At 43.0% G+C, this 26,799-nt stretch overlaps 1 protein-coding gene across 6 annotated transcripts in view; it reads right to left on the reverse strand.

The window, feature by feature from the left end:
* The window catches only part of LOC308260444 (phosphatidylinositol 3-kinase regulatory subunit gamma), a gene marked incomplete at both ends in the record, with an annotated part of 130,052 nt that overhangs the window by 77,945 nt on the left and 25,308 nt on the right, over positions 1-26,799 (reverse strand). For 5 of the 6 annotated variants that reach the window (XM_080691755.1, XM_080691753.1, XM_080691757.1 and 2 more), the window contains one exon: positions 2,250-2,355. The exons of the other annotated variant lie outside the window; for it this stretch is intronic. In XM_080691755.1, coding sequence (XP_080547881.1) covers positions 2,250-2,355 — 106 coding nt within the window. Of the gene's footprint in view, positions 1-2,249; positions 2,356-26,799 lie in introns of those variants that run through there. 6 annotated transcript variants of the gene reach the window in all.

Raw genomic sequence — 26,799 nt, forward strand, 5'->3', positions numbered from 1 at the left:
CATACTAAAATGTGGTTCCTTTTAAAAAATCTATTAGGAATAACTAACCATATTCTACATTAAGGACACAAAAAGATTAATAAAAAGTAGCAGGTACATATTTTCAACATTCTGAATAGAATCTCAGTATGCACAATTTTATTCAAGAATGAAATTTTAGCCGGGCGTGGTGGCGCACACTTGTATTCCCCGCGCTTGGGAAGCAGAGACAGGAGGATCACACAGGTTCGAGGCTTAAGAGACCCTGTTCCCAAATTTTTAAAAAAAAGTATAAAAATAGGCCTGGGAGTGTAGCTGGAGGTAAAAGGGTTTCCAGGAACCCCAGTACCACCAAAAAAAAAAAAAAAAAAGAAATTTTACTCAAAACTTTATTTATATGGAAAATAAAGTTTGGATCACAATTTTCTACACAACCTTATAAGACTAACATCTTTACATTAATTTATAATAGTGAAATTTTCTTAAAATTATTTCTAAATAATTCACCTCTACTTGGACATTATTTCTCTACTAGGCCACTATTTTTCAACCATTAGTGTCTTCATTTTCTCCTATCCTCCCTATTCACCTCCCCACCCAACAAATTCCCTTTGTATGTCTTCAAGGCAAGATACTATATGACACAGTTTGATTCTAAAGCAGTTTGAATATATAATTTTTACAATAAGGAAAATCTAAAATTATTAGCCTTTTTACAAGAAAGGTTTCAGTAATGAATGAAATTTTTGAGCACATGAATGACAAATATATCTAAGAGAAGTGATGCTTTACCATTAGGGGGAAACAAAGGGGAAAATACACACAATAGATGGGTGGCAAACCTTACAAACTTTACAAAACACTGAGAAGCTGCATCTGGATGGCAGCCACAACTATAAAAGCAAATAAAGAATGCTCAAAAATTAAAGAAAAAAATTCTCAGTAATCAAGAGTGAAAAAGATTTAATAATAGTTTTCGGTATAGCATCATTAACACTATTACTAACTGAAAAAAAAAGGATAATTCACTATTCACAAGGACACAAGAAATAATTTCTACATGCCTTCTATAAGACATTTTTACTTCATTATACTTGCATAGGCTAAGATCCTTTCCAAAAATATATAGTCTTATAATAAGACAGGTTCCCCAATAACACAATTTATTCTGTAGGCTTAGCTATAATACATTTTAAAGACATAAATTCATCCTCAACAAAAAAAGGAATTACAAAGGGCCTCTACTTATTCAAAATCATTACATAAAGCACTATCTGTAATTGCAAACAGGATTTAAAAATCTGACAGCTAATAAGCATAAAATGAGGTAGACTTCAAAGAAAAAAAAACAAATTTTTCATTTTCTCTTCCTTTTCCTTACCTAAAGATACACAAAATGTCTGTAATGGCCTCAGACAAAGCTTTAAAATAAAAATACAGTATGCGTATACTTTTCATGTGTATAGGAACCTATCATATATAGAGAGATATCACATTCACAAGAAAGAGTAAAGTTATTTTTTAACTCTAAGAGTTGATATTATATTAAATTCTATCCTACAAATTAAGTTAAATCACCATAAACTAAAAAGTAATAAAATTTGCACGTAGACCTCGCCGAATGGCTCTATTCTGAGAAGGAAAACCTTAGACTAAGGCCATGAATGAATAAGAACGAACGCCCAATCCCTAAAAATCTCTAACTGGCACTGGTTTCTGTAAGAGGAAAAGAGAGTCTTAAAATGAATAATCACATAGGCAACTCAGTTTCCAAAGTTAACCAAGATAAAATACAACGAACCAAATGAGACTAATATATGAAATAATGTTTAAAGAATTCCCCTAAAGGGAAAGAATGACTTCAAGAGTGGGATGTAAAACATCTCTAGCAGGTAAAAGAGTCTTTAATTGAAAAAGAAAAAAGAAAGTGGAGGGCCTCCAAAAAAAAAAAAAAACTGAACGATAAGCTAAGGCAAAAACAAAACCGGGTTTCTTCCCACCCCCACTCCAAGCCCCCACCCCCACCCTTACAGGACAATAGGATCAGGGTCCTAACTGCAAACTTTAAACGTGTAAAGCAGAAGCAGTTTTACTGCAGCTCTGACTGTAAATCTGCACTTCATCCCGAATCAAGCGCACTCAGCCCTGAGAACCTCACCAAGGTCTTGTAAAACACAAATCAAACCCGTCACAAGTCAGTCTCTCTCTCTCTCTCTCTCTCTCTCTCTCTCTCTCTCTCTCTCTCTCTCTCTCTCTCTTCTCCCATGTACCTGGAGGATCCATTTCAATATAAAATATCAGTTCTGTCGAATAGGGCATCATCACCTCCCTCCAGTCTGCGTCATCGCGGTCCATACTCCACACGGTATTGTACATCGCGCTGTCAGGGGCAGGCCGTCAGGAAATGTATAGAAAGCATATATATATATATATATATATATATATATATATATATATATATATATATATATATATATATATTTCTTTTTTGGTCTGATACTTAAAAATCTAAAAATAGACTTATCTATAAAAGTTCAGCACGGAAATGTATTTGGGGGTTTCCAACGGTTGGTAAAAGTCCAGCCAACTACCAGGACGAGGACAGGGTCCTCCTGCCTCTCTCCTCTCCTCCAGCACCTAAAAAAATGCCTCCCGAACTTTCAAGCTGCGAGTTTTCCTCTCAGAGGGTTACGGAGAGGCTTGGGGAGCGGAGGGCAGAGGTGTTAAAAAGCGGCTTCCAAAAAATCCCTTTTACACAACCGCTCTCCAAATAGAAAAGCTCTCAGCGCTTCAAATCTTTCCGCGGAAGCCACTTTTGTGTCCTTCGGGAAGGGAAGATGGAAAGGGGGGAGGAACGAAAGGGGAAAAAAGGGGGAAAAACGCGTTTCGATAAAGCTGGGGAAGTGACAAAGGAAAGCATAAAAGCGGGGTTGGGGACTGCGTTCAAGTTTCGGGGTCCCACTGGTCCGCAGAGCGCGATCCCCTCAGGGGCCGGGACTCGGGCTCCGTTCCGGCGGGGCTCGGATCCGAAGCGGCCGCGGCCTCGGGCCGGGAGCCGGCCGGTGCGTGCAGTCAGCCGGGCTCGGCGGGCGCTGTCGCCGGGGTGCGCGCGAGCCCGCCGGCGCCGGCTCCCCTCGCGCTCTGCCCTCACTCCAGCCACTAGAGTTTCATTTTAACAGCGCGGAGGGGACAGCTCCCCCGCCCCCACGCCCCCCTGCTGAGGCGCCACCCAACCGCGCAGGACGGGGGGGACCGGCAGCCACACCGCCGCCCTGCCACTCCAGCCTGCCTCAGCGTACGGAGACCGTCAGGTGCCGGGGAAAATACGTAGGCATCTTTTCTTCACCTTGGCTCTCAACTCTCCCCGCCGCTGTCTAGGGCTCGGCTCCTCAATCAGTTACCCTCTCCCCCCCCCAGCCTCACTCAGAATGGCACGGTCCGGGCGCTGGCCGCTCGCCAGGAGCCGGTGCCGGGAGCACGCGAGCCAGAGGCGGAGGGAGAGGGACCGGGCGGGGGTGGGGGCTAGGAAAGAAGGGCGCTGATTGGCTGATCCCGGTTGCCGGAGCCTGGAGCTTGCGTCTTTTGTCTGCCTCGCTCCGGCGGAGGAGCGGGAGACGGCTGCGCGCCCCAAGCGGACCAATCAGCAGGCAGCCGGCGCCGGCCGGTGAGGCAGCGATTGGTCAGACCCCAGTTACTAAGCGGGACAAAGGCAGAAGGGGGGGGGGAGAAGAGACGGAAGAAAAAAAAAAAAGAAAGAAAGAAAGCGCAAACGGCGGTTACTGACAGGCTGGGCGAGCGCTCGGGGGCTCGAGCTGCCCGGAGACAGGCGGCTCCCGCTGAGGCTCGATCGGCCAGGACCAGTGAGGAGGGGGAGGACCGACGGCGCGAGTCACCTCTGCCTGGAGACCCGCCGCCGGGTAGCGGAGGTAGAGGGGATCGCGCTGTCACTTGGCGGGGCGCACGCGCGCTTCTGGTCCTTTAGGAGGTCTCCAGGCGGAGTCCTTCCCCACAGACCCCTTCTTCGTGCTGAGATTGCCCTTTCCACCCCTCTGGGGAAAGTTGTCAAGTAAAGCAAAGGTCGCCAAACCGACTTGCAGAACCGTTCCCGCGCAGTAAAAGGCTGTGCCCACGACCCCTCCCCCGGGCGCCACTTGAGGCCGATCTCTGCTTCTCTCCTTAAGCAGTTGGGTATTTTTTAGGGTGTCACTTCGCAGCCCATTTGCGCTTCCCACCTAACTCCCCACACCTGAAATAAATAGTGGGGCCCGCCCGCGCCGGTGCTCAAGCCAGGAGAGAAAAAAATGTCTTGGAATTACAGTGAGTATGTGATTTCTGAGATAAATCACAGGTGTTGGAATCTCTTGCCAAAAGGACTCTATTCTGTTTCCCTTGGCAGCCCCCCTTCTTCACACACTCAATCCCTCCCCCAAAGTTTAATGCTGTGAGATCGGCTGCAATATGAAAATACTGAATATTTCCATGCATTTCAGAAACAGTTAATTAACTTGCTGGGGAACACTGAATAGCTAAAAGTAGATTTGTGCCTGGAATTGCCATCCTACCCTACAATACAGTCTGATGAGGCCAAAAACTGCTCCATTTCCTCTTTGTACTGGAGTAACAAAGCCCATTGTGTTTGAATTGACAACCTGATTTAAGTCCTAGCAAAACCTACCCCAAGCGGCTCTGCTATATTGATTCGCCTGTGAAAAAGTTGCCACGTTTCACCCTCTACCTCTAAGGTGGTTCTGTCTTAAAGGTGCCCTGAGTTGAGACAGCTCTTGGAATCACACAGTCAAAAGGTTTAGTAAGAGACCGGGTTTAGAATAAAGGGATTTAAAAAAAGGGTAAGTATGGATGGATGAACAGGATTAAGTTAAAAAAAAAAAAAACCACCAGGATTCTTCCTTATATTTCTGAAATCCAAAGGCTATTCAGAAAGCCAAATCAACTTTGGGGTAGGGCTCATTAATTTTAATCTCCTGAACCATTCCTTCTGGTAGAAGATGCTAGAAGAGCAACTGTAATATGTAACTGGTTTCAGGGCAGTCTCTACACTTCACCATATCTGGGAGCCAGAAGTACATTTGTGGGACTTAATGGTGCATTCCTGTAATCTATTCAATTCAGGAATCTAACCTAGGAGGATTGCAAGTTAGAGGGCAGCCTGGGAAACTAAGTGAGATGCTGTTTTTTGTTTGTTTGTTTTTGTTTTTTGGTTTGGTTTGTTTTGATTTGTACTAGAAATTGAACCCAGGGGCATTCTACCTCTCAGCTACACCCCCCCCAGCCCTTTTTATTTTCTGATTTGCTTGTGTGTGTGTGTGTGTGTGTGTGTGTGTGTGTGTGTGGTTGTTGTTCATTTCTGGGAATCAAACTCAGGGTCTTGAACCCAGGACAGTGTATGCTAGGCAAGTGCTCTACCAATGAGCTAGCCTGTCAGACCCCCTTTTTATTTTCGATTTTGAAACAGGGTCTCACTAAGTTCTTGAGGTTGTGCATGAACCTATGACCCTCCTGTCTCAGCCTCCCAAGTACTGGGATTACAGGTGTGTGCCATCACACCCAGCTTTAAAAAAAAATTTAAAGGACTAAGGATCTAGCACCCTGGGTTCAATTCCCAATACTAGAGGGGTGAGAAGAGAAGTATTCACATTTGATAACTCAAAAGGCAGAACAATCAGTCCAGGGCAGGTTTTTATTTTTGTTCACAGGTGTTCCTGTGCATTCCCAAACAAAAGGAGGTTGACAAGATGAAGTGTGGAAAAGATAATGGCTTTCAGATTTCCACAGCAGCTTTTGCCTAGACCACTTTTCATCAGTTAGGGGTGAGGTCTCAACTTCTAATGCAAAGAGCAATCTCCCAGGATTTTTCCACCCATAAGGCTTTGGGAGATAGAGTTAAGGAGTAGCCTACTATATACTCAGATGTTCAAGATTGACATATGGAATAAAGCTATGATCCCACCTTGCCACCAAAAGCCGTATGACCCAATTTTCCAAACTTAAATAGATCTTTGAATAGAAGCCATCCAAGAAGCCAGGAGGAATCAAGGGATAGCACACTCCAGATAACCTTGAATCAGCGCTCTGCCATGGTGGAAATCACCTGTCAGCTGATGCTGGCCTTTCTTTCAGTTGAGAAGCAGAAGTGAGATTTTGATTGCTTGTCAACAAACTGCCTCAGGCTCTTTGGCAAAAGTAGAAAATACTAGCTATGGTGTCCTGGACCGCTTCCATAATGGAGAATTATATTTGGCCAGGGTGTGGATTAAATTCAGCTCTATGAGCTCAAACTCCTAGGTTATAACCTGCTACTTTGAAAGTTGCTTCCCCCCTACCTCTTTGCCTCCCTCCTTTTTTTTATTTTAGTTTTAGGAAAACCACAAGATCTATCTGCCTTCATTTATGTAGCTGTGAAATAGGAGATTGCCTTTGAATTTATGCAAGCTATTTTTTGAACATTCTAAAAATGAAAAAATAATTATTTAGAATAGTACCTTTTTGTAACTCCAACTGGATAAGATGTTCTTCATTTTTCACCCTGGTATGATTTTGTTATGAAACTGTTGAAATGTGCTCCATTTCCCCTTTATTTCAGAGATGGGTGAAATATTTCTTCTGTGTTCCGATTATAGGGTATGATCTCAGAGTTCTCTGTGCCAGCAGAATCAGCCTGGAACTCAGCCAAAAGTTCTTCATGATTAAAGGTGCCATCTGAGCACACAATATTTTTTTTAAATACTTGCAAAATGGAAACGTACATTTTTCTCACATAAGGTCACTAGCTTTAACACCAGGCAGCCCTTTTACCTTTAGGAAGGAATTCTGTTGACCTCAATCCCCTTTTGCTTTTTCCCCCCTCCTCATCTTTCCTTGACCACTTGTCTTGTGATAAAGCTCAATCTATGTAGTTAAATAAACTCGATAAATAGGACTCCCAGAAAGTACTACAATTTGTCATTTGCAGATTTAAGGACCTCCCCAATCACATACCCTGTAAATCATGAATATATCAAGCTTTGATGGAAAATTTTGTTTGTATAGTATAAAAAGAGCAATGTTAGTTAATCTAGAAAATCGTTTCACTTGGGGGTTAATGGTCATCTCTTGAGATAGCAGTAGCAATGTCTAAATTCATGACTTTCAGCCAGGCATGGTGGTATACACTTGTAATCCTAGTACATGGAAGGCTGAGACAGGAGGATCACAGGTTCACGGCCAACCTCAGCTACTTAGTGAGTCCCTCCACAACTTATTAAGACCGTGCTTCAAAATAAAAAATAGGGCTGGGGTGTAGCTCAGAGGTAGAATGCTCCTGGGTTCAATCCCCAGTACTGCAAAAAATTTAAAAAATAAAATAATGACTATTTTTTCTGAATAGCATTCTTTCTATTTGGCATTTGCAATTTTTTTTAACCTCTCCTCTCCCTCCCCCTCCTCCCAGGGCTAGGGGTCAAATTCAGAGCCTTGGGATGCCACACACACTCTCTACCTCAGAGGTACATCCTGGCTCTACTTTTTCTTCCTTCCTTTTTCTTTATTTTATTTATTTATTTATTTATTTATTTATTTATTTATTTATTTTGGTGTGTGTGTGGTACTAGGGATTGAACCCAGGGGCATTCCACCTCTGAGCTATAGACCTATTTTTAATTTTGAAACAAGGTCTCATAAGTTACAGAGAGCCTCACTGGTTTGCTGAGGTTGGCTGCAAATCTGCAGTCCTCCTGTCTCAGCCTCCAAAGTGCTGGGATTACAAGTGTGTGCCACCATGCCTGCTTCCTAATCTTTCTTAACACTTGGATATTCATAATCAAATAGTTCACAATCATATCAGCCCAAAGCACTGAGAAATAATGACATTAAATCAATGAGTGGGCTTCATAGAAGTGATATTCCTCCAGATGCTGCTAAATTTCTGGGTTTAGGGGGTGATATCTAAGGGCTTCCATAGGCCTCTCAACACATGGTGTAGAGTTGTTCTGCATCACTCACCCCACTTTGGGTCCTCCTTCAGTTTGGTTGACAAAAGCATGTCCTCTCTAGCCTGATATGCCCCCCCTCTTTTGATATCTGCCCTTCCAGCAACATAGGGGCCACCTGGATGATGCGTATGTTACTGCTGCAAACTTGACCTCTAACAACACAACAGATTTCAGCTTGGCTCTCATCAGGAGAGAGAGCAAATGAGATCCAAATGACAGGAACAATAGTCCAGGCTGTTTAGCGAGGGCAAGGCACAAACAGGGCAGGCAGCTGGTGAGCTCTGTTACCTCGTTTAATCTCCATAACCTGAGGAGGCGGGTGTATTTTTATTCTCATTTTACAGATGAGGAAATTGAGACCCAGAGCAGTGAAGAGACTTGTTCAAAGTCATGCAACCACTTAGTAACAGAGCCAAGACTAGAGCCCCATGTCCCCACTGCAGGTTCACTGCCTTTTCTACACCAGTTTCCCTCTCCTTTTCATTCACTTGACAAATGTTTGCTAATGCTTTCACACACTGAGGATACAAAAAAATGAGTAAGACAGACTCTCTGACATTGACCCTGGGAACACAAAAGTGCCTAAGACAAAATCGAGGAGAGGCCAACAAAGAAATAAATAATTATAGACATGTAACAGGAAAGTTGGCAAAGTGTTCTAGACACCCCAAGGATGGTGATGATATAGGCCTACATGCAGGTAAGTTGAGGCTTCCTAGAGGAGGTGCATTTGGGCTTCCCCAAACTTGTAAACACCTACTTTAAGCCCAGTGTGGTTATTCACACTTGTAATCCCATTGGTTGGGAGGCTGAGACAGAAAGATTATAGATTCAAAGCCAGCCTTAGCTATTTATTTATTTATTTATTTATTTATTTATTTCTATTTTTTTGCGGGTCTGGGGATGGAACCCAGGGGCATTCGACCTCTGAGTTACACCCCCTGCCCTATTTTTTATTCTTTATTTTGAAACCGGGTCTCACTGAGTTGCAGAGAGCCTCACTAAGTAGCTGAGGCTGTTTGTGAACCATGATCCTCTGGTCTCAGTCTCCCAAATGCTGGAATTACAAGCGTGTGTCACCACGCCCGGCTCAGCCTTAGCAATTTAGAGAGGCTCTCAACAACTTAAACGAGAGCCTGTGTCCAAATAAAAAGTAAAACAGGGCTGGATGTGTAGCTCAGAAGTAGAATGCTCATAGGTTCAATCTCCAGCACCACACACATTAAAAAAACACCTGCTTTAAGCATGTGGGGTCTTTTTGTTGTTTGTTTTTTGGTACTGGGGAACTTCCAATTACACCCCCAAACCTATTTTATATTATTTTTATTTTGAAACAGGGTCTCGCTAGGTTGAGAGTCTCACTAGCTGAGGCTGTCCTTGAACCCATGATCCTCCTGTCTCACCTTCCCAAATACTGGGATTCACAGTCACATACCACCAAGCCTGGACAGCATGTGGCCTCTTTATTTCTCTTTCCCCAATCCTCATTATTAACTCCAAGCCTGAGAAAGTTTCACTGAAAGATAGCCCAAAGATCAGATCATAGAAGACTCTCATCTTCTTAAATCAGGCTGCAACAGCCTCCTCCTCCTAATCTTGCTCTGCCTTTTCCAGTTCATACCCCCACACAGCTACACTGATGGCTCTAAAAAAAATCTTATGTCACATCCTTGCTTAAATCCTGAAATAATAATTCTTGCCTTCAGGATAAGGTTTAAGTCTCTTAACCAGCATTCAGGGCTTTAATAATCTAGTCCCTGCCTACCTACCTCTCTAATCTTATCTCACACAGTTCTTCCTGTCACTGCTGAAAACTACCTCTAATGAAGTACTTGGAGTTCTCAGAACAGTAGAAAATTTCTTCACACAACAGGCTATAGCATAAAGTGGCAAACTTCCGTGTGTGTGTGTGTGTGTGTGTGTGTGTGTGTGTGTGTGTGTGTGTCTGGGCTATACTCCCAGACCTATTTTATACTTTATTTGGAAACAGGGTCTCACTAAGTTGCTGAGAGCCTCACTCAGTAGCTGAGGCTGGCTTCGGACCTGTACGATCCTCCTGTCTCAGCCTCCCAAGCACGGGGATTACAAACTTGTGCCACCACGTCCAGCTAAAGTGGCAAACTTTTACTTCTCTGTATCTGATCTCAAAGACACAGGGCCCCGTGTGCCACCCCCTATACAGCCCTTGACACACTATGTGTCAAAGTATCTGTTCCAGGTCTTCCTCCCACCACTCAGAGTTCCTTATGGGTGGAAAGCATGTCCTCGAATCATCAGTGCCCAGCATAGCACCTGGCACAGAGTGGGTGACCAGAGAACATCCTGTGAATAAGCAAAAGTTGCAAGTAAATACTCCAAGAAGGCTCTTGAGCAGCCTAAGTTCAGGATACCCTAGAAATCTTTTCTATAGGTCCTTAGCTGACTTCTTATTTATTTAAAAGGACAAAATGAAAACCCCAAAATTGTTCAGTTCTTTGATTACAGGAACCAGGAGGGGCAGACAATGACATCCTCCTCCTGCTGGCTGCCTCTCGGGTCTTCACCACAGACACTCAGTTCCGCTGCCCTTTTATTTTATCAGCTGTGAATTGTTTGCAAAATTCCAAGCATTTTGTAGGAAATTCAGGAAAACTCAGCAGCTAGAAGAAAAACTGGTTTCGTTTTCCAGCCTAGCTCATTTCTGAAATGTAACACCATGTAGGGCTTTAAAGTATGCTCACTTCCTGTGGTCATTATTTCAATAGTTCTGAGCAATTTGTAGTCTGTGTCTCCTTTTCAGAATGTACAATAATTGCCCTGTAATTCCATGGGTCTTAGATCTAAAATCCATTTTATAAATCAGTCTAGTTCCCTTACTGGGCAATTTTTATTTCAAAATGAAAAGAAAAAAGTAATACCATCTTTCTTTGCAATGAACAATAAAATCTCAAGCATTAGCCAGGTGTCAGGGCATATGCTTGTAATCCTAGTACTTAGGAGGCTGAGACAGGAGGATCAAAAAAGGTTCAAGGCCAGCCTCAGCAACTTAACGAAAGCCTGTTTCAAACTAAGAAGTAAAATAGGGCTGGGGATAGAACACTCCTGGGTTCAACCCCCAGTACCACCAAAATAAAATCTTAAGCATCCTTTAGAAATGGTCTATATACACCAGCCTTGGTGGCGCACACTTGTAATCCTCAAGCTTGGGAGGTGGAGACAGGAGGATCACGCAGGTTCGAAGCCAGCCGCGCTGGTTTAAGAGACCCTGTTTCCAAGTAAAAAAATATAAAATAGGTCTGGGAGTATAGCCCGAAGATAGAAGGGTTTCCAGGAACCTCAGTACCACCAAAAAAGAAAGAAGGAAGGAAAGAAATGGTGTGTATAATCCATATATTAAAACAAAGGCCACCCAACAATTCTGCAGGGGCATCATCCTTGAAATCCAGGGACATCACCAACTTCTAGGCCTAGACTTAAAGATCACCATTCAAGTAAAAAAAATACAAGCGTGCAATTTTTATTTTGCAGTACTGGGGATGGAACCCAGGGGCGTTCTACCTCCAAGCTACACCCCCAGCCCTATTTTTTTTCTTTATTTTGAAACAGGGTCTCACTGAGTTGCAAAGGGCCTCACTAAGTAGTTGAGGCTGTCCTTGAACTGCGATCCTCTTGTCAGCCTCCCAGTGCTGGGATTACAAGTTTGTGCCACCATGCCCAGCTCACTCATTTATGATTTTAGTGCTGAGTATTTACTTAAAAAATTATATGCCCAGGCCGGGCGTGGTGGCGCACTCTTGTAATCCCAGCATTCGGGAGGCTGAGACCTGGAGGATCGCGGTTCGCGGACAGCCTCAGCTACTTAGTGAGGCCCTCTGCAACTCAGTGAGACCCGATTTCAAAATAAAGAATAAAAAATAGGGCAGGGGGTGTAGCTCGGAGGTAGAATGCCCCTGGGTTCCATCCCCAGACCTGCAAAATAAAAAAAGTATATGCCCACTGTGAATTTCTTTTAATTTAAGGCTAAGATACTTCTGGCAAAAGAAGCACTTAGTAAAGATCACCATTATTTCTCAAACTTTGTTCATGATCCTATTTCTTCTAGTGTTATGTGTGGAATTCTAAATTATGTCTTTTGTGTGTGTGTATGTCTGGCGATAGAACCCAGGGGTATTCAACCTTCGAGCTACACCCTCTGCCCTATTTTTTATTCTTTATTTTGAAACAGGGCCTCACTAAGTATCTGAGGCTGTCCACGAACAGCGATCCTCTGGTCTCAGCCTCTCAAATGCTGGGATTACAAACACGCGCCACCACGCCCAGTTTATGTCATATTTAGAGGGAAGGTACCAGTAGCATATGTTCAAAAGTAATATATTTTCATATTGTAAACAAAAAATGCATTTGATCATCACATATATCAAATATGTATAATGATACTTGCATTTACAGTAGATTTATTAAATGTTAATGGTATCAAAATGCAAAAGAAATTAAGGCTGGAAGCTGGATGTGGGTGTGATGGTGCATGCCTGTAATCCCAATACTTTTTTTTTTTTTTTTTTGGTGGTACTGGGGGTGGAACCCAGAGGCTTTCTGCCTCCAGGCTATACTCCCAGACCTATTTTATATTTTATTTGGAAACAGGGTCTCACTAAGTTGCTGAGAGCCTCACTAAGTAGCTGAGGCTGGCTTGGAAACTGCGCGATCCTCCTGTCTCAGCCTCCCAATCTCGGTGATTACAAGCATGGGACACCATGCCCGACTTGAAACAGTGTCTCACTAAGTTGCGAAGGCCTCACTGTGTAGTTGAGGCTGTCCAGGAATCTGGATCCTTCTGTCTCAGCCTCCTGGATGCTGGGGATTACAAGCATGCTGGCTCAGAATCCCAGTACTTGGAAGGTTGAGACAGGAAGATTGCAAACTTGAGGCCAGCCTCACCAATTTAGTAAGACTCCCAACAACCTAGTAAAACCCTGTTTCAAAACAAAAAGGGCTGGGAATGTAGTTCAGAGGCAGAATGCCCCTGGGTTCAATTCCCAGTATCACACACACACACACACACACACACACACACACACACACACACACACTATTTCTGCCCTGGTTAAGAACCACCATCTTGTAAGAAAGACTTAAGAGAAAGTTTCATTGGCCCTGTGCTTTCAGACTCACTAGCTCACTAGCTCTGCCTGAGGCACCATTTGTTTACCCTCTCCATCTTTCCTCTCCAACAGCCTGTCTGGAAGCCTCTTCATGACCTCCTGGACTGCTGAGTCCTCACACTCCTCATGGATTCATTCTTGCAGCCTTGATTTCTGGCTGAGTTCCCTAACCACAAATGAAGCCTGTCCCTTGGGTCATGTTTCTTTTTCCAAGACAATGGAGGAATCCAGTCCATATTCTACTCTGATATAGGGCTTTGTGCTTAATGTTTCTTCTGGGTTCTCTCAGAACCCTGCAAATAAGAACCAGACATGGCCATGAGCTGCTGAAATCTTAACTATCATAGACCACTCTCCCAGATTTTTCCTTCTTTTCTTTTTCTTTTTTTTTCTCTCTTTTGGCCAAGCATAGACATGCTTGAGGAAAAAGGATTGCCATCTAAGACCACCTAGTACCACTTAAGTGGGTTGAGTAGTGGTTCTCCCTCAAAATATGTCCAAACCATAAGCCCTGAATCTGCAAGTGACCTTATTTGGAAAAAAGTGTTTCTGATATAAGTAATTAAAGATCTTGAGTTGAGATCGTTCTAGTTTTAAGGTGTGCTTGAGATCAAGTAACAGGTGTCCTTATAAGAAAAACAGAGGGAGGTTTGAGACAGATAGAAGGCGATTTGAAGACAGTGGCAGAGATTGGAGCCTTGCATCTACAATCCAGGAAAGAGCACAAATTACATGCAACTGGCAGAAGCTAGAAGGAGGATAGAACAGACTCTTCCTCAGAGCCCCTAAAAGCCAACATCTTTGGGGGTTTTTGTTTTATTTTTTGTTTTGTGGAGCGTTTTTGTTACTGGGGCTTAAACCCAAGGGGTGTTTTATCTCTGAGATACACTTCCAGCCCTTTCGTGTGTGTGTGTGTGTGTGTGTGTGTGTGTGTGTGTGTGTGTGTGTGTGTGTAACTAGGGATTAAGACCAGGGATATAATATCTCTGAGCTGCGGCTCCAGCCCTATTTTTATTTTGAAACAGGGTCTCACTAGGTTGATGAGAGTCTCACTACTTGCTGTGGTTGTCCTCAAACCTGTCCTTCTGTCTCAGCTCCCAAGTACTAAAATTACAGGCATAAGCCACCATGCTGGCTCTATTTTCTGTTTTTACTTATTTATTTACTTTGCAGTACTGGGGATAGAACCCAGGGGCATTCTACCTCTGAGCGACACCTCCAGCCCTATATTTGACTCTTTATTTTGAAACAGGGTATCACTGAGTTGTAAAGGGCCTCACTAAGTAGCTGAGGCTGGCTTTGAATCTGCACAATCCTCCTGTCTCAGCCTCCCAAATGCTGGGATTACAAGCATGCACCACCATGCCCAGCTTAAGACCCTGTTTCATAATAAGAAAAATAGGAGCCCTCTAGTCTAGGAACCACAGGTCTAACTCCAAGGTAGATTTTTTATTTTACATTTATTTATTTATTTATTTATTTATTTATTTATTTTGGTGCTGGGGCTTGAACCCAGGGGCATTCTACCTCTGAGCTACACCCCAGTCTGAATTTTTATTCTTTATTTTGAAACAGGGTCTCACTAAGTTGTAGAGGCCTCACTAAATAGCTGAGGCTGGCCTCAAACCTGCCTTCCTCCTGTCTCAGCCTCTCAAGTACTGGGATTACAAGCATGTGCCACCACGCATGGCAAGGTAGATCTTTTTAGTCATTTTCTCCCAATACCTGCAACTGTTTCCCTCTCTCATCTCCTTCTAAAAAAACGTCACCCTGACAAAGCCAAATCCCAGACCAAAACAACACTCTCCTTTTTTTCCCCCTGACACTGGGGATGGGACCCAGAGGTACTCTACCACTGAGCTATATCTTAGTCTTTTTAATTTTTTTGTTTTGAGACAGGGTCTTGCTAAGTTGTTCAGGCTGGCTTTCAACTTGTGATCCTCCTATCTCAGCCTCTGGAGCTGCTGGGATTACAGGTGTGCACCACCACAATGGGCTCTTTCTGCTCTTATAGCCAGGCAGCTGGGTTTATTTAAAGAAAAACCAGTTTACTATCTTAGCTCTACACTGGTCTCTTGTCATGACTGAAATTACTTAGGTTCATCCTAGACCTGCTTCCCCTGGCACTCCATACCTTCACTGCTCATGTCAAGTGACTGTTTCCCACCTTCTGATCAGTACATGCAATCTCACCTTTTACTTCACAGAGCCCAATAGACGTAATGTCCTTGTCCTCCCCTCCAGAGCCTGTAAACCTGTACCCATCCTTGCTTCCTTGCCTCTCTCTCAGAGGAAGCAGGTCTTTCTCCCAGGCAAAAGCTAATCATAGCCAGGCGTGGTGGCGCACACCTGTAATTTTAGTACTTGAGAGACTGAGACAGGAGAGTCATAGGTTCACAGCCAGCCTCAGCTTCTTAGTGAGGCCCTCTACAACTTAATGAGAGCCTGTTTCAAAATAAAGAATAAAAATTACAGCTGGAGCCGGGTGTGGTGGTGCACGCTTGTAATCCCCGTGCTTGGGAGGCTGAGACAGGAGGATTGCACAGGTTCAAAGCCAGCCTCAGCTACCTAGTGAGGCTCTCAGCAACTTAGTGAGACCCTGTTTCCAAATAAAATATAAAAATGGGTCTGGGAGTATAGCCCAGAGGTAGAAAGCCTCTGGGTTCCACCCCCAGTACCACCAAAAAAAAAAAAAAATTACTGGGGTGTAGCTCAAAGGTAGAATAGCCCTGGGTTCCATCTCCAAGCTAATCATCAGCTCTGACCTTGGATAGCACCCACTTCAGCCTCCTTAAACACCAGTCCTAGCTCATCTCCTATCCATCTATATGCCTACTGGATGCCCCATAAAATACTTCAAATTCACCATAGGTAAGTGAGGAAGGTCCTTTTCTAGGTAGGTAACAGGCCAGATGAAAATAATAGGTCAGACAGAGAGAAAGCGTACGCAAAGGTCCAGGGGAGAACTTGGGCCTCTTGTGGGGCATAATGCAGGCTGGCCTAATGTCGAAGGAGGCAAAAGGTAGTGAGGAATGAAGCTGCAGAGTAAGCATGAAGTGCTTTGTAAACCAAGAGGAAGATTGTGTACTTTATGCTCAAGCAAGGGTGGGAGTCAGGAGAGAGCTTAAAAGAGGTGTGGAGGGATCAGGTTTGCATTTGAGAATCCTCACAAATTGCAGAGTAGATTAAAAGGGAATGCTTTGAAGACTTGAAAAACATTTTTTGCAACAATATAGATGGAAATTTTTGCAACAAAAAGATATAGAGTCCTACATAGATTTGAGAGATGTTTAAGAGGTAGAAAATGTTACACTTGGTGAATGATTGGGTAACCAATACACCTTCACCCTAGACAATAGGTCACTCGAACATGAGATGATAACCTTTCTAGTGGAGAATGCTTCCCTTTATTTTCCTGCTTTGTGTCTCCAGGTGATTCATTCATTTCCAGGACTTCACGGGCTAGATCAGCTAGCCCCAAGATCACTACTTACGTGTTAGGCCCTGAGGGTGTGAATAGATGACCCAGGCTGGTGAGTCAATTGCCCCATTGTAGTTGGTCCTTTATAATACCTCTGACCAGTTCAACATGAACTTTCCCTTCTCAATTTGTACATGATATTGCCCTTGGACACAGCCAGTGGGATCCAGGCCAAGTCAATTAGAGTCTTTTCCACAAATATTTGGAAATAGTACCCAAAACAAGAATTGGTCTCTTCCAAGGTTTGGACTTGCATAGAAAATCTCCGGAGTTGGCTGTGGCTACTGTCTACTCTGAAGGAAGCCAGTCTTTAGAAAGCCAAAGAATGAAGGAAATGCTCTGAATGAAGAGGGGTAAAGAACAGAAAGAATACAAGCAGTAATCAATTTCCTAAATTTACTATAGTTTGAATATAGTTATTCCCCAAAGATTCATGTGCTGGAAAGTTAACCCCCAATTTAATGGTATTGACAGGTAGTAGAACCCTTAAGAAGTAGGACCTAGTGGGAGGTAATTAGGTCATGGGGGCACCACCCTCAGAAGACATTAATGCCCATCATGAGGGAGTGGGCAAGGTCTCAGGGACTGGGCTGAGTTGTTATATAGTGAGTTTTAGCTCTCTCAGTTTGGCTTTTCAACCTCCAAAACTGTGCACCAAAATAAGCCTCTTTTCCTTATGAAACACTCAGACTTGGGTACTTTAGCAATACAAACCATACTAATATAAGAGTCCAGAGCCTCCTAAATTGTGGCTTCATCCTTTGTTCTAAGATCAGACTCACACCTAACATTTACAGTGCATATAGCAAGAGTATATGTAGAAGCCCATGTACCATGAATGAAAATACTTAAAAGTCATAATTCAAATTAACAAACCAAGCCGGGCATGGTGGTGCACCCAGAATTCGGGAGGCCAAAACAGGAAGATCACAGTTCGCAGCCAGCCTCAGCTACTACCTGAGGCCCTTTGCACCTCCGTGAGACCCTGTTTCAAAAAATAAAGAATAGAACTGGTCACAGTGGCGCACGCTTGTAATCCGAGCATTTGGGAGGCCAAGACAGGAGGATCCAGGTTTGCAGCCAGCCTCAGTTATTTAGTGAGGCCCTCTGCAACTTAGTGAGACCCTGTTTCAAAATAAAGAATAAAATATAGAGCTGGAGGGTGGAACTCGAGGGCAGAATGCCTCTGGGTCCCATCCCCAGTACCGCAAAAAAAAAAAAAAAAAAAAAAAAAAAGAATAAAAAATGGGGCTGGAGGTATAGCTTGGAGGTAGAATGTCCCTGGGTTCAATCCATAGTACTGAAAAAAAATCTAACTAACTATTAAAAAAAACTCAATCCCCCTATCTTACCAAATATATCATCATTCAAATCTAGAAGACCACATTTAAATTTAGAATTCAAGGGTCCTTAGAGTTCTAACAGAATATGCAGAACACGGATGGGAGTGCATGGAGCTAACCTTCTCTTCTCATCCTTGGCTTCATCCTGCACTGTGAGAGGGGTCTTAGTGCGTATATCCATGGTGATGTTGACAGTGCTGTCATTAGGAGAACAAATCCAAAGAAAGGGTCCATGCAGTTCTGAAAACAGGTTCAAGGCCATTTGGACAGGGAATTCTAGGATACTGAGCATGGTCTAGAAGGTAGAAGCAAGGACTCTAGGTGAGTTAGTCTAATGGCCCTCTCATCCTAAGTGAAGTATAATGTATAGACTTCAAATGAGAGAAGAAATTAATAGTGATTGACCAAAATAATTTACCAGTGATTGCCATACTCTTGAAAAGAGATGTCTCCTTGCTTCTGACCCACTTGGTAGTCATTAGGGTTAGTGAGAAAGTCTTCTCCCAGGCACTCCAGGCCCTTTAGGGAACATAGAAAACTGGATAGTGGTTCAGAGGGCAAAAGCAGGTGTGTTAGGATTCTTGGATTGCAAGTATCATTGAGTTCAGAGAAGGTAGGCAAGGGGCCCAGACTAGGATCCATATATATATATATATATATATATATATATATATTTTTTTTTTTTTTTTTTTTCAGTACTGGGGATTGAACCTAGGGGGCAGTCTACCTCTAAGCCACACCCCCATTGTTTTATTCTTTATTTTGAAACAGGGTCTCACTAAGTTGTTGAGGGCCTCACTAAGTAGCTGAGGCTGTCCAAGAACCTGAGATCCTCCTGTCTCAGCCTCACAAGTACTAGGATTACAAGCCTGCATCACCATGCCTGCCAAGACCCCTTCTTAAAAAACCTAATGGAGGGCAGGGCATGGTGACACATACTTGTAATCTCAGCATTTGGGAGGCAGAGACAGGAAGATCACGGTTTGCAGACAGCCTCAGCTCCTTAGGGAGGTTCTTTGCAACTCAGTGAGACCCTGTTTCAAAAAAAAAAAAAAGGCTAAAATACAGGGCTGGGAGTATAGTTCAGAGGTAGAATGCCCCTTGGTTCCATTCCTAGTACTGAAAAAAAAAAGTTTAACGGGGCTGATTATATAAATTATTTATTTAAGTGGGCTCTAACCAGACAATGTTACTTGCAATGTAAGAATCCCAACACACCTGCTTTTACCCTCTGAACTACGATCCAGTTTTCTCTATATATTCCCTAAAGGCCCTGGAGTGCCTAGGAGAGGATTTTCTCACTAACCCTAATGCCTACCAAGTGGATCAGAAGCAGAGAGACATCTCTTTTCAAGAGTATGGCAATCACTTGCAAATTATTTTGGTCAATCACTGTTAATTTCTTCTCCCATTTTATTTTATTTTGTGGTGCTGGGGATTAAAACCAGGGGAATTCTACCTCTGAGCTATACCCTCAGCCCGATTTTTTCTTCTTTATTTTTCAGATAGGGTCTCACTAGTTGCAGAGGGCCTCACTAAGTAACTGAGGCTGATCGCAAACCCGGATCCTCCTGTCTTAGCCCCCCAAGTACTAGGATTACAAGCATGTGCCACCATGCCCAGCTTCTTCTCCCATTTTAAGTATATACATTATACCTCCAGTGTGTTAGTTAGCTTTTAGTCACTAAGACCAATACCATTACCAAGAATAACCTAGAACTGGGTGGTGGTGCACACCCACCTGTAGTCCTAGTACTCGGGAGGCTAAGACAGGAGAATCACAGGTTTGAGGATGGCCTAAGCAAGAATGAAATTCTCATCAACCTACAGAGACCCTGTTTCAAAATAAAAATAAAGCTGGGCATGGTGGTACATGCCTGTAACCCCTGTACTTGGGAGGTTGAGACATGGGAAACACTGCTTCCAAGCCAGTCTCAGCAACTCAGTAAGGATCGCATCAGTTTAGTGAGACCCTGTTTCCAAATAAAAAATAAAATAGGGCTGGGGGTGTAGGTCAGAGGTAGAATGCCTCTGGGCTCAACCCCCTGCATAAATAAATAAATAAATAAATAAATAAATAAATAAATAAATAAAGCTCAAAGGTATAATGTCCCTGGTTTCAATCTCCAGCACTATAAGAAGAAGAAGAGGAAGAGGAGGAGGAGGAGGACGACGACAACCATGACTCTATGACTCAGTAGGTTGCTAAGGATATCCTTGAAACCTGTGATCCTCCTGTCTCAGTCTCCCAAGTATTAGAATTATAAGCATGTGCCACCACACCCAGCTTATTTTTATTTCGAAAAATGACCTCACTAAGTTGCTGAGTGCCTCACTAAATTTCTGAAGCTGGCCTTGAACCTGAGATCCTCCTGTCTGATTCTCCCAGTATTGGGATTACAGGTGTGTACCACCACACCTGGCTTCATTAGCAACTTTCCCCCTTACTGGGGATTGAACCTAGGGGCATTCTACCTCTGAGCTACACCACCAACCCTATTTTTATTCTTTATTTTGAAACAGAGTCTCACTAAATTGCAAAGGGCCTCACTAATTGCTGAGACTGGCCATGAACCTGGGATCCTCCTATTTCAGCCTCCCTGGTACTGATATTACAAATGTGCGCCATCACACCTGGCTTTCCAGTTAGCAATTTTGAGCTTAATAAACAACACCAGATCCTAAAATGTCACTCTATTTCATTCTTTTATTTTCTGGCACCATACTCAACATCATATCAGCATTTATGAATTTTGCTTCCCATCTGATTTGGGAGTCCTCCAAAATGGGAAGGGTGTTCAGATGCTAGGCAGCCAGAAATGCCAAATGTTCTCTATAACCCCCATTAATCAGTCTTGAAACTATCTCCCTTTGAGGAAGTTCTGATTCTCTCCCTTGGGAAGCCTTAAGTATTTCCTTTGGGGAACACACACATACATGCACTTGTTTCAGGTCTGACCCATCATGTTTCTCTCCAAGTGCACACACCCAGTTAGGGTAATAATGATCTGCCTTGTACCATACAGTCAGATGCCTCCCTGAGCATGGTACACAAGATCAGCAAAAGCTTCCTATCTGACCTAACTCACAGCCTGACTCTAGTGGCCTCTGAGTATACCTAATGATGACAGGAAGGCCAACCTGGACAAAATAGGGAGACTCCATTTCTTAAAAAAAAAAAAAAAAAAAAACAGTACCAGAAGCAACTAACCTAGCACTTGGAAACACAAGGGCAAGTAAAAAGTAATCTGTATGCTTTCTCAGAATTTACCTGTGATTTCCCACTTTTGAAGAAGGAACTCTGGTTTCTTAATAGTGTCACACCTTAACATCAGACAGACTTGAGCTAACAAAAACAATAGTTTTTTTATCTTATTTTTCTAACATAGTATGTGCTATAGTTTGGATCTTAAATGTCCTCTAAAGATCCATGTTATTTATTTATTTATTTATTTACTTATTTATTTGGTGGTACTGAGGGTGGAACCCAGAGGCTTTCTACCTCTGGGCTATACTCCCAGACCTATTTTATATGGAAACAGGGTCTCACTAAGTTGCTGAGAACCTCACTAAGTAGCTGAGGCTGGCTTCGAACCTGTGTGATCCTCCTATCTCAGCCTTCCAAGCGCAGGGATTACAAGCATGCGCCACCATGGCTGGCAAGATCCATGTTTTAAATTCTTGATCCCCAGGCAGGCATGGTGGCCCACACTTGTAATCCCCGGCCTTGGAAGGCGGAGACAGGAGGATCACGCAGGTTTGAAGCCAGCTGCGCTGGCTTAAGAGACCCTGTTTCCAAACATAAAAAAGTATAAAATAAGTCTGGGAGTGTAGCCCGGAAGTAGAAGGGCTTCCAGGAACCCCGGTACCACACACACAAAAAAATCTTGATCCCCAGATTGACAATATTGGGTGGTGGTGAAAACATTTAGAAGTAGGGCCTAGCCGGGCGTTGTGGCGCCCGCTTGTAATCCCCGCGCTTGGGAGGCGGAGACAGGAGGATCACGCAGGTTCGAAGCCAGCCGTGCTGGCATAAGAGACCCTGTTTCAAAAATATAAAAAAATAGGTCTGGGAGTGTAGCCCGGAGGAAGAAGGGCTTCCAGGAACCCCAGTACCACCAAAGAAAAAAAAAAAAAAAAAAAAGAAGTAGGGCCTAGCCAGTCATGGTGATGCACACTTGTAATCCCAGCATTTGGGAGGCTGAGATAGAAGGGTCACGGTTCACAGACAGCCTCGGCTACTTAGTGAGGCCCTGTGCAACTCAGTGAGATCTTGTTTCAAAATAAAGAATGTTAAAAAATAGGGCTAGGAGTATAATTCGGAGGTAGAATGCCCCTGGGTTCCATCCCCAGTACTGAAGAATAAAAAAAAGTAAGGCCTAGTGGGAAGTCTTCAGTTTACTGGGAAATATGTCCTTGAAGGAGATAATGGGACCCCAGCCTTTCTTCTCTCCATCCCTCTCTTTGTCTGTCTCTTTCTCTCTCCCTTTCTCTCTCTCTCTCTCTCTTTCTCCCTCTCTCATCCTGGCTCCAAGGTGAATGGTGAATGATTCTGCTCTGTTATGTACTACTGCCATGATTTGCTGCCTTGCCATAGGCCTTAAGCAATGGGGCCAATTGAACATGGACTGGACCTTCTAAAACTTTAAGCCAAAAGAAATATTTCTCTTTAGAAATTAACTTATCTCAGTTATTTGTTTTAGTGATAGAAAAAATTTTTTTTAATTTTTTTTATTTTTTATTGGTGTACTGTATTCATACATCATAATGAGATAAAAAAAAAACTTTTGTAGACATACATGCACACATCGCCCAGTTAGCCCATACCCCATTCCCTCCCCATTCCTCCTTCCCATGCTTGGCTTAGTGGTTGACATCTAGTATTATAGCAATTTATCCAAAATTAAAAATGATAATCTCACATAACAGTTTCATTTGTCTGACACCAAGCTTTTGATGACTTAAAGATAATATTTCAATATTTCTTTTTGCTTTCTTTCTTACCAGAGGATATTTTTTCCTTTTTTTAAGGTGAAACTATCATATGTTTATTTATTTATTTCTCAGAAAAAAATCTATCTTAATATGAAATATGGACTCTAAATACCCAAAACGATCTAGAAAAAGAACAAAGCTAGAAGGTGTATATTTTCTGATTTCAAACCTTATAAAGCTACAATAATTGAAACAGTGTAGTACTGTTATAAGGCAGATATATAAACCATTGGAGTTAAATAAAAGCCTAGAGCTAAATTCTTCCATATATTGTCAAGTTATTTTTGACAAGGTTTCCACGAACATTTGGTGAAGGAAATAATAATCTTTTAACTAAATATTGTTGAAAAATAATAATTACATGAAAAAGAATAAAATTGGACCCTTACCTAACACCATATACAAATATTAACTCAAAATAGATAAAAGACATGAATATAAATCTTAAGAATATAAAACTTTTAGAAGAAAATCTGGGTCATAAAACCTCACAACACTGAAATTGGCAGTGATTTCTTTGATATGATTTCAATGGCACAGGCAACAGAAGGTAAACAAACTCCCTAAAATATATATATATATATTGTATACCCAAAGACAATGTAAACAGAGTTAAAAGTTACTGATAGAATGGGATAAAATATTTCCAAATGCTATATCTGAAGGTATATTAATATTCCAAATAGAAATCCTAAAAATTAGCAACAATAAAAGCAAACAATACGATTTAGAAATAGGTAAAAGACTAACATAAATAATGAATCTCCAAAGATAACCAATCTTAGTTGTCTGTTGGATGGAAAATCCTGTTTCTCACCGGGTGTGGTGGCGCACGCTTGTAATCCCCGCGCTAGGGAGGCAGGGACAGGAGGATTGCGCAGGTTCAAAGCCAGCTGCGCGTGCTGGTTTAGGAGACCCCGTTTCCAAATAAAAATGCAAAAATAGGTCTGGGAGTGTAGCCTGGAGGTAGAAGGGCTTCCAGGAACCCCAGTACCACCAAAAAAAAAAAAAAAAAATCTTGTTTCTCTGGTTCTGGTGTGTGTTACCTATTTCTTCTTTGTACTTAATCTCTTTGAGTATTTTCTCTAGCGCTGGTTTTGAAGACATAAATTCCTTCAGTTTCTGTTTGTCATGGAAGCTTCTTATTTCCCCATCTAATTTGATAGAAAGTTTTGCTGGGTAGGAAATTTTTGGCTGGAAATTGTTTTCTCTCAGAGTTTGGAATATGTTACTCCAAGCCCTTCTGGCTCTCATGACTTGGTTTGGGATGTCTGGAGTAATTCTAATTGGTTTGTCTCTGAATGTCACTTGGCCCTTTGTTTTTGTTGCCTTTAAGATTCTCTGTTTGGCTTCCAATTGGTCTTTTTGACAATTATGTGGTGTGGGGATCCTCTTCTCTCATCCTGTCTAAAGGGAGTTCTATAGGTTTCCTGGACCTGTGTATTGACCTCTTGCTCTATGTTTGGAAAATTTTCTGCTAATAGCCGGGCGTGGTGGTGCACGCTTGTAATCCCCGCACTTGGGAGGCTGAGACAGGAGGATCGCATGGGTTTGAAGCCAGCCTCAGCCACTCAGTGAGGCTTCCAGCAACTTAGTGAGACCCTGTTTCCAAATAAAATATAAAAACGGTCTGGGAGTATAGCCCAGAGGTAGAAAGCCTCTGGGTTCTACCCCCAGTACCACCAAAAAAAAAAAAAAAAAAATTTTTTTTTTTCTATTACTTCCTTGAAGAGATTGTTGATCCCTTTGGTTTCACCTTCCTTTTCCTCCTCTATTCCAATTATTCTTAGGTTAGCTCTCTTAAAATGGGCCCATATTTCTTCACTGTCAGATTCCTGCTGTTGGATTTTTTTTTCTAGATTAGAAACTATGCATTCATTTTTGGATTGCTCATCTTCTAGGAGTGTGATTCTATTCTCCATGTGTTCTAATCGGTTGTTTATACATTGAATTGAGGCCTTTACTTCATTAATTACATCCTTTATCTCTTTTTGGCTCTCTATGAATTCTTTTCGAAACTCCTCTATTATTTCTACAGTTATTTTCCTGATTTGATCTTCTAGAAATCTCTGAATTTCTGTTTTATCGGATTCTGATGTTGTGGGGTTGTGGGCATTCATTGCTCCATTGTTATTCCTCTTTCCCATGATTTCAGAAGTTGTGCCTTCTCTGGGTTCTTCCCTGGGTCACTACAACTTCATTTAAGGTGCTCTGGATCTTGAGTCTGTGGTATCTCAGTCACCACTACTCCTTTACTGGGTTGTATCGCAAAGTCTTAGACCCAGGGAGTCAATCAAGGCTGCTTTAGACCATGGGGGCTGCCAGGTTGGGCGTTCTCCTGCGAGGAGTTGTGACTATGGTGTAATATCTCTGCCACCGCCACTCCCCCACTGGGTCAAGTCCCTGGGAGTGCAGTACTGGGATTTCTCCTCTAGAGGCCGCAATTTGACTCACTGTTGTTGAGTGCGCTGATGGAGCTGTAGTGGACTCAGTGAATTCGCTGCCGCCGCCGCTGGCAATATGACTCCATTGTCACACCCTCAGCCATGAGGCTGGCATATTTCTTCTCTGGTTTTGAGCTCCGCTCTGCGTCCCTGCAGGGTGTGCTGAGCCTGGCCTCTGGGAGCTTTAGACGCTCCCTGCGCCGAAAAATCTGCCAAATTCCACCCAGCTGTTCTACAGCTGCTCACCTTGGCTCACTGTCCACCGCTCCTCTCTGGAGCCTGGTGGGCTGTTGAGTGCGTTGGTCTGGAGCTTTCCGGTGAACTCGCTACTGCCGGCAGTATGGCGCTGCTGCTGCATCCTCGGCCGTGATGCTGGCGTATCTCCTCTCTGGTTCTGAGCTCCGTTCTGAGTCCCCCTCCTCTCTGGAGCCTGGTGCTGTGAGGGAAGATGGCGCCCAAGCGGCTCTGGGCTACGGCTCTGGCCGCAGCACTGCGGTCTGGTTTCTTTCTGGTGTCTGATTGTTCTTGCCCTCTTTTTCTCTGTTCCTTGTATTTACATTTTTTGTTTCTTTGCTGATGGTGTTTTCTGGCTATGAAAGGCGCTGATTTTGTGGTAATAGAGATTGGTTGTTAGCGGGACTCGTAAGCGCCACTTTTCTCCGTCATGATAGAAAATTGACTAACAAAGTTTCTCACTCTCAAATTTGACATTAGTGTTGGCAGCAATTGCTGAGACAAACCTGAACCAAGTAGCTCACCAAGACTACCACAGTTTTGAACCTCCAAAAGGGATCAGACAAGTGAAAGAGTTGCCTGCCTTCTGGATTTTTTTATTTTGTGGCACTGGGAATTGGACCCGAGGCATTCTACTGAGCTACTGAGGCATACTATACCACAGTTCTTTTTATTTATTTATTTATTTATTTATTTATTTATTTATTTATTTACCTTGCAGTATTAGGGATTGAATACAGGGGCATTCTACCTCTGAGCTACACCCCCAGCCCTATTTCTATTTTTTATTCTTCATTTTGGTTTTTGTTGTTGTTGTTGTTGTTGTTGTTGTTGTTGTTGTTTTTGGTGTTACTGGGGTTCCTGGAAACCCTTCAACCTCTGGGCTACACTCCCAGACCTATTTTATATGTTTTTTTAATTTGGAAACACGGTCTCTTAAGCCAACATGGCTGGCTTCGAACCTGCGCAATCCTCCTGTCTCCACCTCCCAAGCACGGGGATTACAAGCGTGCGCCACCATGCCCAGCTTTTATTCTTTATTGTGAAACAGGGTCTCACTAAGATGCAGAAGGCCTCAGTAAGTAGCTGAGGCTGGCCTCAAACCTGCAATCCTCCTGTTTCAGCCTTCCGAGTACTGGGATTACAAGTGTGTGCCACCACACCTGGCTTATTTTTTGTTTTGAAACTAGGTTG

The sequence above is a fragment of the Muscardinus avellanarius genome, assembly GCF_963383645.1.
Source record: "Muscardinus avellanarius genome assembly, chromosome: 3".
Classification (NCBI taxonomy): Eukaryota; Metazoa; Chordata; class Mammalia; order Rodentia; family Gliridae; genus Muscardinus; species Muscardinus avellanarius.